The sequence below is a fragment of the Arvicola amphibius genome, chromosome 12 (genome assembly GCF_903992535.2).
Source record: "Arvicola amphibius chromosome 12, mArvAmp1.2, whole genome shotgun sequence".
NCBI classification, from domain to species: Eukaryota; Metazoa; Chordata; class Mammalia; order Rodentia; family Cricetidae; genus Arvicola; species Arvicola amphibius.
In genome coordinates this window covers 41,344,395-41,362,845 of record NC_052058.2, presented here as the reverse complement: position 1 = coordinate 41,362,845, position 18,451 = coordinate 41,344,395, and the positions used below count along the sequence as shown (strand labels likewise).

Here is an 18,451-nt window from a genome sequence, read left to right as displayed (position 1 = left end):
ATCACACTACCCTAGTAAGCGGACTTGCAGCCCTAAAGCTGAGAGCCAAAAGCATGCCTTCTCAGCATCCGCTCAGGCTTAATTTTGATGAGAGTGGCAACCCTCTCAGGAGGGGCGAGGTAAAAGTGCGTCTAATTACACGAGTGGCAGAACTCGCCTGAACCAGTTTCCTACCCCGCATCTGGGGTGAATTTCCCCTGCGTGACTCCCGGTGCACGCCAGACCCTTCTCTCTTAACCAGCCTCCGTGCCCCCTCACTCCGCCCACGCCCAGGTCTCTGGGCTGGTTCAAGCTTCCCAGAGCCTTGGTTGGTCCTGGCAGGCCATCAACAGATCACCTCCTGGGGTGGTTGCGAGCGGGGCTGGGATGCTGTGGGGTGGCGGTGGGGGTTGTGTTTGTAGTACTCCCGGGAAGTCCTGATGTCACGGGAGCGGCAAGGACATCGCAAGGAGGAGTCGTGTTACAGTAAGGATGGGCAGTGGCGCGCACGGCCGGAGCGCACGCTCCAGCCGCGAGGGATCGTAGCCGGGAAGGCAGGAGCCTGCCCCGCGCCGCTCGCCCAGCCTGCCGGGGAGGAGGCACGCTCCGCGCTGCTGCTCGCCACGCTGGAAACGTCTACACTGACCGTAGCATGCCACGGCTCTGCTTGGATTCCCAGCCCTGGGTGCGAGCAGAGGCTGAAGACGCCACGGTGGGCTACCAGTTGGTTGATTAATGAGAAAAATAATGTATTTTGGTGAGTGTTCGCTCTGATGATGCAATTCTCGGCGGGGGGGGGGGGGGGGGGGGCGGGCGGCTCTCCATCATGCAAGGAAACGCTTTTTAAAAAATCTTTAAGCTGCTAGAATGTGTTATACGAAACCTACCTCCGGTGGGCAACTGGCGCTAGAATGGTATTAAGAGCTTCTTTTGTGCCGCCTTTGGAAGTGGTTATCAACTGTGCACGGATGTAAGCTGGAAAAGAAGAGGTGAGGGTGGGGTGGATAAACTTTGCTTTGACTTGTGGCCACGAAGTTGGCTTTTTTAGCTGGGTGTATGAGACGTGTTGCAGCGTGGGAAGTCGTGGGCTAACTTAATGGAATGCAAGACAAAGTTCCCACACGACTGATGGCCTGCGAGCTTAGACAACATGAATGCACATCTCAGGCATTGGGATTGTCCGTAGTTCAGAAGCAGGAAAGGAAAACATTGTCGAGTGAGCAGTCCTGCCCAGCCTGGCGCTCCTTCAGGTTACAAGAGACTCGCACCAAATGCTTATTACTTTAAACCTTTCGAGGTCACGGGGTTGTTAAATATGTGTGCGGTTTAGTTTGGGGCTGCGGCAGAACGCTCCCCAAGGTTTTCAGCTGAGCTGCTTGCATTTGCAGAAAACATGTGGAGGCTTAGATGTGGGCTCTGGGCTGAGCAGCCTGGGAGCTGAGTTGTACCTTTGCTCTGCACCGCCGCAGCTTACATCTGAGAAAGGAGGCAGAGTCCTTCACTTCTGGGGAAGAAACCGAGGAGTAAGACGGAGGAGGCTTTCCTCCTCCCTGGCGTTATGCTTTCCTTCTGTAAGTCCCAGCCGGTGTCATCACTTAACAGCATCTATCTGATATTAAAAGGTTGGTGGGAGCTACCGGAGAGGGACTGGGGGTACTATTGTATGCTGCAACTCAATGGGTGATTGGAAGGGGGGTTGCTTTAAGTATGAAATCAGCATTCTTTCTTCAAGTTATATTCAGATATGTGTGGATGGTGAGCTATTAGTTTGGTGTGCATGTATTTTTCCCTGTATGCTATTTGCCATGTCTTTTTTTTTTTAAATTGAGCCTTTTGAAACATTTGAAAAAGTGTGGAAGAATCCCGAGTTACAAAAGCTTAATGCCTTTAGCTGTCTTGACAGAAGCTTTGATCTCCCTGTAATTAGTGTCATATTAGAAAAGAAATCTTAAAATAATTAGAATTTATTTGAAAGAAAGGATCCTCATTCCATAGCCCCGTTTAAGCAGAATCCAGACTTAAGTAGCACTTTCCCCGTGGGTAGCTATAAGGACATGCTTGTTTATTAGTAATGAACGGAACAAGATTCATCGTATGTGTGATTTCTGATAAATAGAAAAAAAACTTGTAAAGATAATGCATCTTCTGAACATAATGAAATTTAAGCTTCTGTAATGAGAATCAGGAATAGCAGAAAATATAGTTTTAGTTTTGGGGTATTATAAAATGCCTAATAAGATTTTGAAGAAGGACAAACTAGATAAATAGGAAGTGTCTCAAAGTCGGGGTCAGAGGCTCTGGACACTCAGATGATCTGTGGTCTCATGGACTGAAGAAATGCTCACAGAGCTGGCTCAGGTTGTTAACTGTGTGTTAACCCCAGTGTTTTGGAAAGCGGGCAGATCTACAGGCAATTAGTTTCATTGTGTCATGTAAGCTTTTAATACTATGAATTGAAGTGCGCTGTCTTAGTTACTCCAGCTGGAAGTACACTTTTGCTAAGGCCAGGCTAAAGTTGCCCTCAGGGTTGTGAACATGGTTCTGCCTCACCATCATCCCCACCATCGGTCCAGCATGCGAAATGTTTTCCATTCTTGTAGGAAGTGATGTGTATATTAAGAGGTTGGGCTTTGGCAGCCCCTCACTGAAGCTGCTAGACATTTAGAACCCTTGGAGCCAAACCGCCTCTAAGAAAGTCATCTGTCACTAGAGCCAGGGCAAATAAGTAAATAAACAAACAAACCAAGAATAGCCTGGGTGACTTCTGATCCCATAGTAGGCTAGTGTGTGTGTGTGTGTGTGTGTGTGTGTGTGTGTGTGTGTGTGTGCATCTGCACACATGTGCATGTTTATGTGCGTATAGAGCTAAAAATACTTCTATTTTAGGTAGTTTAAGGAAACAGTGCTTTCACTTGCAAATTTATTGATGTTTCATTATTTTCTTATTTCTGAACTGATAATGATTTACCAAGCCAAGACCAAATAGGGGCACTGGGAAGGCTTCATTCTTGTGCTTTTCTAGTGACTTGTGGCAGTGGGAGAGCCATGGCAAGTCTTTCATTTGCGTCCCTGGTAGGAGTGATGACGAGCATGTGGTACTATGTGAAAAGATGAATTGCAAGGCAAGTGACTTATTCCCTTCTCGCATCCACAGCCTGTTTTGCGAGGTGTTGTCCCACTTCAGATGCAGCTGAAGACTCCTTTCTTGATGAGGGTGCCTGGGTCGATGCGATTTAAGCTTCTTCCCCTTCAGACACTAAGTAGCTAGACCTGTGCAAGGCCAGCTGGAGGGAATTGTATGCGTATACAAGTGGGTGAGCTGTGTAGGATTTCCAATTCTTTTCTTCCCCTTTTGGTTTTTCGAGACATGGTTTCTTTCTTCTGGAACTCACTCTGTAGACTAGGCTGGTTTTGAACACCGAGATCTGCCTATCTCTGCCTCCCTTATTGCTGGCATTAAAGGCTTGGGCCACCATGCCAGGCTTGATTTCCAGTTCTAACCATCAGATCCTATGTGAATGTGTTCTCTTGTATCTATGGGACTGCTGGTCCCTTTTAATTGTGTAAGCCCCACTTTCTTGTCCTATTGAGATTCTGCTGCAGGGTTTTCAGAAATTGTCTGCACTTGTTATTTAGCCACTTCAGTTTGCTGTTCAGTCACTGTGGGTGCTCCTGTCACTCTTCCGGTTCTCCATGCACCACATGTAGTTAAATGTGACACTCACAAGGGGAAGAGGCGAAGTCCCAGTCAGCCACCCCATCCGTGGGATATACTCTTAAAAGCGAAAGGAAAAGAGCAAAGACTATGAAATTAACCTCCTTGCCCCGTGTAGATTTTTTCAAAGTTAAAAATTACATGTGCCATGGATTAATAGCCATTAATAATTTATTCAGTAATGAAAGTCAAGCACCTAGGAGACTTCTCCCCAGACTCAGGAAGAGAGGCTGCAGGTGGTTATCAGTACAGCAGGCAGGGCTGCCAGGTCACAGTAGGGCTGAGGAGTGTGCTGGTATGAAGGACAGGTTGTTTGCCTGAACATTTTACCATAGTCTCCCAGTGCCCAGCAGAAGGTTGTAGCAAGTCACTGCCTCCAGCTCTGGCCACCATGTCTGAATCATCTCTCTCCCCTACCCTATGCCTTTTTTCCTTTCTGGAAGGTCAGGCATCATTGACAATGGGCATGCTACCCACACAAACTGCCCTCCGTTGGCCACAAAGATGACCCGTTTTCTCCTTAGATGTCAGGAGAGAAGCAGGAGAGTGACTGTACTCAAGAATTTCTGTATGGTCCTAAATCGGGGCTTCCCAAAGCAAGCCACCCAAATGGAACGTATGGCAATTGGGCCACCGAAAAGTGGATGGGGCTTATTCCTTGATAATACTCCTAAAAAAGAAAATGATCCACCTGAAACAAATAGACAGAACTGAGAGACAAATGCTAGCACTCACTGCAAATGTTTCTATTAATAGTATAATAATTAAACCCAGAGAAAAGGGCAAGCAAATTTTAGAAAGTGTGACTGAGCTGTTCAAGTTCAGCTTGATGTTAATTGTGGTTCGGCTGTGTCCTTTAAAATGACTAAGGAATGGAAGAAAAATACTTAATAGTATGCCTGTCATATGCAGAAACGCTTCATCAAGGAAGTTTTTAACACAACACACAGTTTGAAATGTCTAAAGAAGATCCTTATCTCCTGCCTGTAATAGATGCACATGTTCAGCCCTCAAAGAACAGTTTTCCCTCGATGTTTAGAACAGTTCTTCTCCGTGTTTGCACCTTGGGCAGTGGTTTAACTGTGATGTTTCACCCCTGAGCCAGGCTGCTAGAAATGTCCTTCGTGCAGCAAGGCTAAGAGGAGAAGAAAACAGCAGGTAGCAGAGAGAAACACCCCTCTCTTTCTGAACACCCAACTCCTCCTCATTTGCAATAAACCGTCCATTATGAGGAATGGGCTTTGGGAGCATCTTTCCATTCACCCAGGAGAAATTTCTATATACCCTGAATCGATATGAATAGAGAATAATTTAGGAAGTGCTACATCCAAGTTTCTCTCTTCCAGTGTTGAATTTGTACTGTCATGTCCTATTACAAATGAATCACAATGGCATACCACACAATAGCAACCAGCGACAGAGACTCAGAGTAACACATGTTGCCAGGAAGGGTCTTGGAGAGGAACCTAAGCCAAAGGGACCTTCAAACATGTTCTTCCTAAAGCTGGTTTCCTCTGAATTCATTCAAGGCTCTCACTTTCAAAAGCCAAATGTGGCTATTGTAACAGTAACACAGATTCTTCAATGCAGCCGTACATTTTGTGTCATTTTTCCTTTGCCTTTTTTTTCCTTAAAGACCCTTCTTATTTGCTATAATTATATGGAAATGAGATGAGTTTATTTAAGGGATAGGTCCCAAAATTCATGAGATAATGAAGACTTACAAAGTTACCCTTTTGTGGGTGGCAAATTGTTCTGAAAAAAAAAAAAACAAATGAAAAATTTAAATTAGTGGTTTCTGATTTCCTTTTCAGAAGGGGCTGCAGCTGCTTTTGACTGAGTTCTCCCACATAAGACAAGGTGTGTGTGTGTGTGTGTGTGTGTGTGTGCACATGTGCACACACGACACTAAAATTGCACTTAAACGCTGATTAATATAGTAGATTTAATGTATATTTTAGCTTAGATAATTTTTAAATTGAACAATTATTCCATACATTATAGGACTAAAAATCAAATTGTAAAGTTAATTCTTGTTTCTCCTACTTAAGAAACCAAAATACTTGTATAAGCACAAATTTATTATTTTCTTGACCTTGAGAAGGGGATGTTTCTATTAGTATTAGCTGTGCAAAACATGTCATGTCATAAAACAGCAAAAGTCATAGCCCTTGTCCATCTGTCTGTAAGGAAACCATTATGTATCATTTTCCCCAAAGATTAGTTTTGCAGCAGAATTTCACAAATGATTGGTGGTATTAAGAGAAAATACAGCCTAGGAGGTGGCTAGAAATATCAAAACTTAAAGTGGCTGAGATCATGCTTGAAGCAAATTGCTAGGGTTTGAAATAGGAAGGCATTTCTCTCAGTCACAGCATTCAAATGGTTATGAGACAGTTGGAAGTCAGCCAGCCCTCATCGTATGTGAAGCCCAGCTTGGCACAGCATTTAACATAGAAAGCATTGTCATGAAAACTCCCCTGTCAAAAGTCTCCAATGCGTTTTACGTAGGGGAGAGGACACCTTAAGGCCCTTCTCCTGACCCGTGTCTCAGGTTCTCCCGTTTGATCCTCCTGCAATATTATGTTTCTGTAAGGTGAGGGAAAGAGGAAAAGTAACATGGCCGAAGTCAGAGCAGAAATCAGCAGCACGATCACAAGATGTCCTAATTGACCGCAGAGGATGTGCTATGTTCCAAAATACTGTACCTGCAAAGGGATGGAGGCTGGGAGGATGCAGACGGGTTCTTAGACTGAGAATTTTTCATGGATGAAGGCTATTGAATCTGAGCCCAGTGTTGAACACTCAGTACTATGTGTTGCTTGCTCTGGATTGAGCCAGTGCTTGAAGGTGGCGAGAAGGAATAGCCTCCTCCTCAACTCATAGTTCAATGTCAGCACTTCTCTGAAAGTTTCGACTTTACGTTGAGAAGAAACAGACCTTCAAAAATATAAGGTCCTATTATTTACTTTGTTTCTAGATTCATTTTATTTAATTTGTGTGCATTCTGGGATGGGGTAAAGGGAGATCAGAGAATGCGGTTGTCTGAGAAGGCCAGCGGTATCTGATCCCCTGAGATGAAGTAACTGTTAACTTGTAAGCCACTTGACATGGGTGGTGAGAAAAAAACACATGTCCTTTGCAAAAGTAGCAAGGAATCTTAACCACTGAATCATCTCTTCAGCTGTGTGTGTGCGATTACATATATCACACACATAGACACACACACACACACACACACACACACATATATCACTGTTGGTGTTCTCACAGACTTATGACATTTTTATTTTTTATTTAATTGTTGTTGCTGTGTGTGTCTAAGTGTGTGCCTGTGGTTTTTAATTCTTCCCATAGATCTGAAGACTAATCCTTAGACCATACATTAAATATAATAGAATCACATACTTCTTTTGTTTGTACTGTTTTCATGGTCATAGGACCCTGAAGTGGGAAGCAAAGAGAAAGAACTCTGTAGAATATTAAGATCAATATGCAAACATCTCTGAAGAGAACATAAATCATCATATAAGATGGGCAGATTGGAATTCGCCTAAGTCACCTGTTACAGTGCTGGTTCTTAGCCTCAGTGCAGGGACTTTCTCTTACTGGGGTATAGTCATAAAAGAGCCTGTGAGCCCGTATCTCAGAGTGCCAGGAAGGTCACCAGTTCTGATGATATTGTTCTGGTAGGAAATAAAGAAGCACGAATTCTGACAAATATTTGCAAGATTTTTGCAGAATTTTCTTCACCTTTAATTTTTTTTTCATGCATTTTACTGAGGAGGAAAGGTACTGGAGGCAGATTGCTCTGAGGATAAAAATTTAGTAATGAATGTAAATGTCTTTTAATAAACATGATCTCTCACACTTTTGTAGCAATTTGCTTTTCAAAACATGCTGCTTTTATCCTCAAAATGACCTATTTCAGGACGTAGACAAAATGCATTCTCAAGGTCACACTGCTAGTTAATATCAATGCTCAAAGTTTTAATTCAGAACATTGGAGATGTACTCAATGCTCTTTTTTTAGCAGACTGTACAACTTTGTGAATATAATGTATTTGTAATAATACTTGTATAAAAACATTCTTAGCAACAACAAAAGACATGAAGAAAAGATTAGGAAGGGAGAATTTCTCCGACAAAAGAATAGTAGATCAAGAGAGGGGTTTGGATATAATTCATAATTTTATTTGTTCTGCTTTGCCATTTATGTAAAAATTTAATCAGAGAAAATCAATACTGCCTAGAAGGCATGAATTGGTGTGATAGAATGGATGTTTATGCCTCACCCAAATTTGTATGTTGAAGTCCTGATCTCAATATGATGGCATTATGGGGGAAGTTTGGTGGTGATCCTGGGGACAGAGCTGCTGTAAAGGGGCAAAGGAACAATAGCCCAGCAGTGTTGACTCTTCCTCCCCTGTGCAGTCAGAGGGAGCCAGCAAAACAGCCTTCCCCAAGTCAGCAGGCCTTTGATCTTAGACTATCCAGACTCCAGAGCTCAAACAGATGAGCATCTATTGTTTAAGATACCCAAGAGATGGCATTTTGTCTTGGCAGCCTAAGCTGAGTGTCAGCTGCGGGCAGAGCCCATCTTTCTTTGCTCCAGAGCTGAGCCAGATGTTAAAGCTTACATTAGTTTTGTGGCATGTATGTCTGCTCTTTCACTAGTTAAACCAAGGTTTGGTTCGTATCGCCAATCATTATTCATGCGTTGATCTCTTTGATGTTCACAAAGACCTCATTGCTAGGAATGTTCAAGATGGCCTCTCAATCTTGTCTTCCAGATGTTCAAGATGGCCTCTTAGTCTTGTCTTCTGAACGTTCAAGATAGTCTATTGTCTTCACTATGGGACTAAAACAGAGGAGAAAATGGACTACTCTGAAATCTAACTGCTCCACTAATTGTCTTAGTATCTGAGCAGGTCCTTACACCTTGGATATTCCTTTTTTGTAAAAGAAATTATTTTTTCTACAGTTGTGTTTTGACAACCAAAATATGTAATAAACATAAAATATTGGACATCAGAAGGCACATGGAAGTAAAAGTTAATTGTTTTTCTTAAATTTTTACATGCATACAAATGACATATAGATGTATAAAATTTGAGAAAAGTACTAATTTTCATTAAGATTAAACCCCAAAATAGAATTATTCTAAGTCTTTAATGTATAAGGATCTTACAGGGAAGAGACTGTTTCATCAGCGAAGCTGTATGTGGTGGGATGGTAGGAATCCAGACAAGGGACCAATAGAAATCAATTGATGGATGGAAAGACAGGAGATAGTTCTGAAGGCCAAGGCCCAGGGCTTTCTGACAGGGCTGGGGTCACGGCAGATCCAAGAAGGCAAGGAATAAAGGAATCCTGGTTTAAGTCCAGAGAGAGATAGAGGCATCCCCAGCCTTCTTTTTTTCTTACATTCTTTAATCATTGCCTTGGCTCCTTATTGCTGAGCTTCCCCAATGACCATGTGGCATGGCATCCTGGGAAATGCCACCTACAGATTTTAGCTGTCTTGGGTCAAGGTGGCAAAGACCTGCAAGGAGGTTTTATAGCTGATGTAAGTGGTAAATAAATGGGAGCAAGTTTCTGCAAAGATGACTCAAAAGCACTAATGGGAGTTTGGGTGAACAGTAAGAGGCAATGATTGATGTATGGTTAGAGAACGTAGATCAATGCCTGCTGGTTCAAGTACTTCCTTTTTTTCCCATTGGTATCTCATATACAAAACATGTTGATCTTTCTCGCATCACATTTTTTTATAGTGGGTTAGGGTCTATCTAATGGTGAGTTCTATGATCTTTGAATACATAATCTGCAAAACACTAAATGAATGGGCCTTGTAATGATAATGAGAAATCTGTAAATAAATCTCAAAGACAAGACGGGTGTGGGGAATGTAACCTGGGTATGTATCCTAACTAGCAGCTTAGGAACTCCATCACAGAGTTCTCAGTACATAAAAGTGGTTACTTCTGGCTACTTCATCAAACAGTCCTTTGTCTTAAAGGGCTTAAATTTATCTTAGAGGCCAGATAACCTGTCCTTCTTCATTATTCCATAACGAAAGGATACTGCAGAAGAGGGAAAGTAAGCAAGGAGGGGCACCTGACCTTCCACGGGATGGAGTACTATATTCCTTCCTTGCCAGGACACTGATGGGCTTAGATTAATTGAATGCTGTGCAAGTTTATTAATAATTTCTTTTTTTTTCTGAGACAAGGTTTCTCTGTAGCTTTGGTGCCTGTCCCAGAACTAGCTCATGTAGACCAGGCTGGCCTCGAACTTTCTTGAGAAAAGAAAAGGGATATGATGCTGATCTCATTGATTAAATGTGGCTCTTTGTATATTATTGGGGTTTGCATTTCTTTGGCTTATTGGACATCTATCCACAAGCAGAAAAGAAAATCATTCTTTTTTAAAAGGCAATTTTCTTATTTTTACAGTAGCCTCTGAGAACTATTTATATTCTGACATACCCATCTCTCCCTCCCCCAACATCTCCTATGCCACCCTCTCTACCCTTCCATTCTTTCACACTCAACTCTGAGGTTCCTTTCTCCCTCCGCCCCTCCTCCTCCTCCTCCTCCTTCTCCTCCTCCTCCTCCTCCTTCTTTTTCTTCTCTCACAGAGTCCAGTTTGTGTTACCCAGCTAGTCTTGGGAGTGTGCCGCTGTGGCATGTGTTCAGCATACCAGGGATCATAGCATTAAAGGAAGTCAGCGCTCCCTCTCCCAGAAGCTGTCAAATTGCCAGCAGCTTTTCAGATCAGCAAGAGACTTCATGTCTACCTTATGCCTGCTACGCTGGGACTTTGCTAGACTGGAGGTAGGGATTATTACTGCCACGCTTCAAGCTTCCTTCTAGAACCCCGTGACAGCTTCCATCTTGATCTTAGCTCCCTTGCTTTCAGGCAATGCTCTGTTATCTGCTGGAAAGCATTTCCTTGCTGTGAATAATATGGCCGACACGAATTCCCACTGGGTGCTTTAATTAGCTGGCCTGAGGAAAGATAAGCTGTAGTGTAGAGGTCTACGGGGGCATTTTATGATTTAGTCCTAAGGAAAATTTATCAATTAAAAGGTGTTTTGGAAGTCAGGTTGCTTTACAACTATTATTTTTCTTTATAAAACAAGTTATCTGTAGTCCTAAATGCTGATATTTAGGTGAAGTTTTTTGTAATGTGGTCAGAATTCCTTTTTGAAAATCTTGAACTAAGAAAGACAGATTAATGACAATCTCAAGGTCGGAGCCTCTTGGGCTCTTTGCTTCATTAAGGAGATTTTGGCCTTCCTTTGTGAAGCTCCGTGGAGCAGACATGTGATTGGCTCTGCAAACAGGTTCTCAGGGAAACGGAATTCAATGGTTCTCAATGTTGGGGATAGCGGTGTTGGCAGGTATGCCATTGGCACATAGCCACCATCCTTTCCGAGAAGGCCAGGGGCTATAAATCCTGGATGTATGCAAGACTCCACCAGGAGTCTTGGAAATGACACTAACAGCAGAGCATCACTACAGTCTAATAAAAACCCTACGCTTTGGTTACAGTTCCAAGCACCTGCCTTTTCCCGTAAAAACCTACAGTTGATTCAATAGGCCAGAACTGAGTCCCTCAGATGGGTAATTTTATTCCTTTAATAAAGAGCCTCCTGAGGACTTAGAAGTTTCCAGTTTGCAAGAGATTCTTCAGGCAGCAGGTGGCAGGATCAGGAACCCAACCCAGGTCAGTTGGAGTTCACAGGCCCCAGGACCCATGGCTCCTTTCAGAGTATGATGCCTGGGCCTGCTTACACAGTATCCTGTAACACCCATTTCTGAATGGAAATTTCTTAAGGATGAGAAGTCTTTCCTTTTCTTATCATTGACCCCTTGTAGAGTCTTGTATCATGCTTAACCACTTTAAGATCACAGTGGCATGGCTCCAGAAAGAATGTTAGAACAACACTTCTCAAAATGATTGTTTGTGCAAATCTCCTAAGAATCGTCTTAAAATGAGATCACCTCCAAGATGTCTGAGCCACCCTGTGGGTGGGCTTTCTCTTCTCTAGCACATTCCCATGTGATGTAGATACTGTTGGCACATTCTCCCACTGCACTTTGAGTGGTCAAGACTTAAAGTGATCAAGCTGCTGAATTGCTACTTTCGGGCCTTGGTCTGATTGTAGTTCACCTCTCCATTTAAATTCTACAATTTGTGCAGTAGTTTGAAAGAAAACGATCCCCATAGGGAGTGGTACTATTAGGAGGTGTGGCTTTGTTGGAATAGGTGTGTCCTGATTGGAGGAACTGTTTCACTGTGGGGAAGGGCTTTGAGGCCTCCTATGCTCAAGCTATACCCAGTGTGGACAAAGACTACTTCTGTTGCTTGTGGATCAAGATGTAGAACTCTAAGCTCCTTCTCCAGTACCATATCTGCCTGCAAGCCATCCACCATGATAATAATACACTAAACCTCTGAACTGAACTGTAAGCTAGCTAAAATGAAGTGTTTTCCTTAAAAGGAATTGTCCTGGTTATGGAGTCTCTTCATACAATGGAAATCCTAACTGAGACAAGTGGTTTCTGTTGGGTTCACAGAGTTAACAACTCTCATCAATAACTTTAATCATGAACTTGACACAAGTGAAAGTCACCTGGGAAGAGAGTCACAACCAGGGAATTTCTGCAAGAGGTAGCCTTGGGACTGTCTGTAGGAGGTTATCTTAATCAAGTTAGTCAGCGTGGGAAAAGCTGGCCTACTGTTGGTTAACACCATTCCCTAGGCAGTAGTTCTAAAGTATCTATGTGGGAGAAGTCAAATTGAGCTGAGCATAAGCAAGAAAGTAGGGGAAAACATATGCACTTATTCCTCTTTGTTCCTGACTGCGGATGTCATATGACTAGAAAATTGAAGTTCCTGCCTTGACTTCTCTGACAACACTGAACTGTTGTTTCTTAGAGTATTAAGATGAAAGAAGCTCCTTGTATCTCCTAAGATTTTTTTTTTTGGTCAGGGTATTGTATCAGAGTTACAAAATTGAAACCAGGACAATAACTAATAATTTGGCTTGAGATTTTGGAATCCCAGGACTTGAAACCTTTGGTGCAAAATTTGTAAACGTCTTAAGTAGAAGGGAATGAATTGACCAGACAACAGAGTTTTTACCTGGACTTTATTGCTGAGGAGTGGAAAGCAGTCAGACAAGCAGGTGAGTTTTTGAGCCTCAGGTTTCCTCTTTCTAAATCAAGAACAAGAAATGATTCTCTGAGTTCCTGGGCATACTAGGCTCAGAGGACAAAAAGGAAGAGTGGGCAGGAAGAATGTACAAGCTGACTGATGGGGAAGAGAGCTGTAAAATACAGCTTTCTAGACATGAAACGGTTGTTACATACAGTAACTCACAGGGGCAGTAATTGACTGCATGAGGTCAAAAGGGTCAAATTTCTGGTCTTATAGGGAGAGGGTCTCACAAGGCCACACTCCAAGTAGGGATCTATTGCAGTTGATGGAGTCAAGGGAGGGAGAGTCATTGTCCATTGGAGGTGCAGTTTCTGGTAGGTTGTCCATACCTCAGTACATAGTTCCACACCCGTGGGAAGCACTAATTGCATGGGGAGAGGGTAATTAATAGGGCACAGAGTGTTGAGAGTTTTAGCATGGAAGACTCTAGGAAGCCCTGAAGGGAGGTAGTCGTAGGTGAATGTGATCAAAACACGTTGTGAAAATGCCTAACATTTTCAACGAATAAATAAGAATATTATTTTAAAAAGAAATTCTCTGCAAAGCATTCATAAGGATAAAATTAAACAGCATATGGAAGGCATTAGAACATCACTATCGTGATGTAGACAGTCACTAAGTGTTGGCAGTATCCCTGGCCACTTACTCATAGACCTTACTCAGCACTGCTCCACGTACTGGAATGAAACTCCACCAAACAAGGCAGGCAGCCTCCAGTCTTCTTTACCATATCATCTGCACACATGTCTGCCTGTGCACACTGCTTCAAGTGATCTATCGATGACAGTAGATGATGAGCAAGGCCGTGTGACGAGGTTCTTGGTCCAGGGTACATTTTGGAGACCCCAAATGTTGATACTAATGGGTTTTGTTTGCCTTGGGAGGATAGAAAGGCTTGGCTAAAGCTCGGTCACCTTGGAACACTGAACAGGCTAATGGTGCTTCTGCCGACCTTGTTTATCCCTTAGCGTCTCTCTGAGTTCTGTGACAGCTGATGGGGTGGCTGCAGCTAATGATGGTGCCTTCTATCTCCTGTGCAGCCATCGTGTTAACAATCGATAGCCTTAAAACAAAAGGCAGCCAGACAAGGCAGGCCTCAACCACAGCTTCCACTAAGGAGAACCAGAGACAGGGAAAAGAGGTTTTTAACCCATTCCCTTCCCGGTACCAAACCTGCCACGGGACATTTGATTCTTAATGATGGTGTCATGTGATGTGAACTATGAGCCCCTCCCTTTCCACACACAGACACGTAGCCTCTCAATTGGGACCTATGGTTCTAATTTTCTTGATTGTTTGACTGATGTTGAGTGACCATGGCTTGCTTTGCCAGTTTTTGTCCAGGAAAGCTAACTATCAAATGCCATTGATTTACTCAGTGTTTATGTCGGTAGGTATATTAGAATCATGAAAGATACCTTCTTTTTGTTTCTGTTATGATTTGCACACTCCACAGTGGGGGTTTGGAACTGAGCCAATACTGGAGAGTGTGTTAGACTGGAAAACAATGCACAGCAAATCAGGCTACATGGAATGGCGGAAAGACCCGACAGAAGCATGCTTTCACTGATATCCTCTTTGCAAGTGAGTATAGTAGAGCTTTGTCTCTTCTTAACTTTATTACCGTAGCAACAGCTGGTGCTATTCTGAAAGCGCTTTGCATGAAACAAGACAGCATCTAAATTTAATAGACAAGAAAATAGAAGCCAAGCTACTTAAATATCTGTATCTGGCTATTGAATTACTTCTACTAATACTTAAAACTTTTGTGAGTGTAAAGTTCATTACAAATTTCCTCTGCTTCTATTCTAACTGTTCATTGTATTGAACAGATTTTTTTGGTTAACTTTTTTACATAATGTTTTTGTTTATCTGAAAACATTTTTACTACTCAGGAGGCAGAGATAGGGGGAGTATCTGGGAGTTTGAGACCAGCATGATTTATAGAGTGAGTTCCAGGACAGCCAAGGGTTTTCTCAAAGCTTTTTCTCAAAAATATCAAACCAAAACTAACCAAACAATCAACAATAACAAAAACACAACTTTTGTGATAGCGCTTAGAACAATAAGTTTTTTAATTAAAATTTAAAGTCCAATCTTGACCTAGTATTGGAACTGCTTAAGGAATTGCCCTGAGTCATGGCATCCAAACAGGTAATTTGGGATAACACCAGGGCCCACTGGACGTCACAAGTCAGAACTAGAACTCCTAGTAATAGCTGAGTGCTGAGGACTGAGGCCTTACTGCAGCCCTTCGATGAGAATATCATCAGTATGCCAGTTGCAATGATGAGGAAACTCAGGAACAGAGAGGATGAGAGTGATGTCTCAGGCTGACCAGAGCCAAGCTGTCATTTTCCATGTCCCAGGCCTCTCTGCTACATTCTTTGAGTGAGCTTGAGCAGACTCTCAAAACTCAAGCCTGGCATGTGGAATCACTATTGGAAATACAGCACAGGTAAGTGTTGTCAGAGGCTGTTCATTCATTCATTGCTACTCAGACTTGAAATAACCACACAGAAACTATATTAATTGCAATACTGTTTGGGCCAATAGCTTAAGCCTATTTCTGGCTATCTCTTTTATCTTAATTTAACCTATTTCTATTAATCTGTGTATTGCCACATAGTTGTGGTTTACCAGCAAGGTTCTGGTTCATCTGTCTCCTGCAGGCAGCTACATGGCTTCTCCCTGACTCTGCCCACTCTCTCTTTCAGCCTGATTTTACTTTGTTAAGCCATTGGCCAAAAACAGCTTCTATATTAACCATTGGCAATAAAACCTAGTCACAGCATATATCACCTCCCACATCACTTTCCCTTTTCTGTCTAAATAAAAAGGAAGATTTTAACTTTAAGATAACAAGATTACATATAACAAAACAGGTATCAAGCAAAAATAACAGTGACAATACTTATATCTACTTTATCTTTTTTCATAACTAAGGAAAACTATAATTATAACTATCTATTCTTCAACTCTATCAAAGACTCCAGAAGGATATAATATTACTTAAGTTAACAGGAAGTGTATTGTAAGCAACTTCCAAAACTACTGAAATCACACAGGCATCTTGCTGCTTGGACAGTCACCCAAAGTTCTTTTGTAACATTGGTGCACCCATCTTCAGCCAACAGGCCCATAGCGTCCAGCAGATTTTTCCATGAAGTAGGAAATTTCAAAGACAGTTCCACCTATATTGGCAGTTTGTCAGTCACATTTTTCTGTGTCCTGCAGAATGTCTGGCAGATTCTTTTATGAAGCAGAAACCCTGAAGGACTTTCTCACCTTTACACAAATTCATCAGTCATTTTTCTGTGGCTCATGCAAGTCCAGTTTATACATCATACCATCAAGCAGTCCAAACAAGAACAGTTTCTTGCTCAAATGGCTATCAAACTCCATAAGGAGCCTCTTTGATGTCCATTTTCCTCTTGAAGTAGATTGGTGCTGCCAGGAGCAGATGTGTCTCACTGCCATGAAAAGTCCTAAGTTCTTAAAACATTTTAAATGCCATAGTCAGTAATCTTTGAAAGATCCAAAGAGAATCTATCCACCTGAAATACATCTCTGTATATCTAGAAAACCTAACTAACATGACTACAAGCTTGACTATTATAGACGACTATCTATTAACCTTCATTTCTTAACTATACATTACATTTTAAATGAGCTACACAAAAAAAACACCTTAATCAGGAGCATACACACACACACACACACACATACACACACACACACACACACACACACACACACACAATTGATGTTAAATTTGTATCAGTAAACCAAGATCCATACCAATGCAAATCTCTGTAGAATTTCCCCCTTTAAATGTAAACAAACAATTATAAACAATATTTAGGTGTAATTCTCTCCAAACTGCTTCCTGCCTTTTGGTGGGTGAAATAAATTTTGGGGGTGTTTATGGCTACCTTCTGGGGGGTTTGGTCCATCAACCACATTAGTCTGGGAGAAAGCCACAGGCTCTCTTTTTCTCTGGAAACAAAAGAAGAACCTCTTTTCCAAAGCATCAAATCCTTAGACCCAAATTTTGAAGTCAAGGTTCCTTTAAAATACATATTTTGGTTTAGCTTAGCAGCCTGTACAATGTAATGTCTCTCTGTACTTAGCTCATTTACGGTCAAAAAATTCAATGAAAACATAATAATCACAATCCAGACTCTGTGTGTATATTCCACTTTACATGGCTTATTTTTCTTTATTCCTTTTATCTATGACTGTCCATCCTCTGTCTCTTTAAAGACTTTGTTATATTTTTTTAAAATCATTTATTTCCATTTATAATTGTCCATATTCTTTTTCTTCTCTCTTTCAAGCCTGCATACATTTAGCCAACACTGGTATTGGTCTTTTTCTTCTGAATCTGTCTTTAATGTGTATCTGTAATTATTATTTGACCAGGAGTGCTTTTTATTTAAATGCCAAAATACATGACTTGGACCAACTCTGTCTTGCCTGCTTGCACTGCCCAGTTCAACATGGTGGAGGCCCATTCACCTCCTCTGAAAATCATGCTCACAGCCCCATTTTTAGGTACACAGCAGGTCTATGTTGCCATTAAGCAAGTTGTATCACTTGGCTCCAAAACCCCATTTGAATGCTCTGTAGGCATTTAAATCTCCCAAGAGAGTCAGAGTTGTTAGTGCAATTAGCACAAAACAGGAAGCATTCTATAAAGGAGCTGCACAGTTTTTGCTGCTACTGCTGAGTCAGGAAGCCTTCTCCTAAAAGAATTGTGCCTCTGCTTCCTTCTAGAAAACAGAGCCCACCCAAGAAAACGCTGCTACCAAAAAGCCATGCTTAGCTCTGTTCTTTTGTGTATAGAATTACTTTTTAAGTTCTCTCCGTTTTTTTTTTTTTTTTTTTTTTTTTTTTTTATGTGGATGTAGTCAGTGCCACATGGGTTCACCAATCCTGGTTATCCACACAAATGTGCAAAAAAATGAGTCTTTAGCATTTGAGGTTCCACATAACTATCCATAGTATAGCCTGAGGTCAGGGAAGACTCCATTTCCTTTCTAGATGCTGAAAGTTCCTGTTCACAGGACCTGCATCCCTCACACTAGGAATTTCTCCAAAACTACAAGGTCAGCTTGTTTCTTTCCATGCTTGCTAACTGCCAGGAGGCAGGTGCTGAACCTGTGTGTGTAACTGGTGGTGACCACACTCCTCCAAACAGAGCCTGGATTTGTCTTTTGTTCATTCTTAGACAGCTGGCAAAGTGTTACATAGGCAATGATTCTCTTTACCAGGTAAAAGTTTGAATTTATTTTATGCCCATAGGACATCAAAATCTGAAAAAGACCAGTGGCTCTTTGTACGTCCTTAATGTGTGTGTGTGTGTGTGTGTGTGTGTGTGTGTGTGTGTGTGTATGTTATCCTTAACACCATATATGTAATACATATATATTACATTTGCAATAAAGGCATATATATTGTGTATATATACTGCAATACATGTGTACTGATATCTCTATCTATCTATCTATCTATCTATCTATCTAT

General features: G+C 41.9%; 1 protein-coding gene across 1 annotated transcript in view; it reads left to right on the top strand.

Moving 5' to 3' along the window:
• Window positions 1-413: 413 nt before the first annotated feature.
• Znf385d (zinc finger protein 385D) overlaps window positions 414-18,451 on the top strand; it is a 331,825-nt gene continuing 313,787 nt past the window's right edge. The window contains exon 1 of the mRNA XM_038349498.1: window positions 414-736. Coding sequence (XP_038205426.1) covers window positions 715-736 — 22 coding nt within the window. The 5' untranslated portion in view covers window positions 414-714. The remainder of the gene's footprint in view (window positions 737-18,451) is intronic.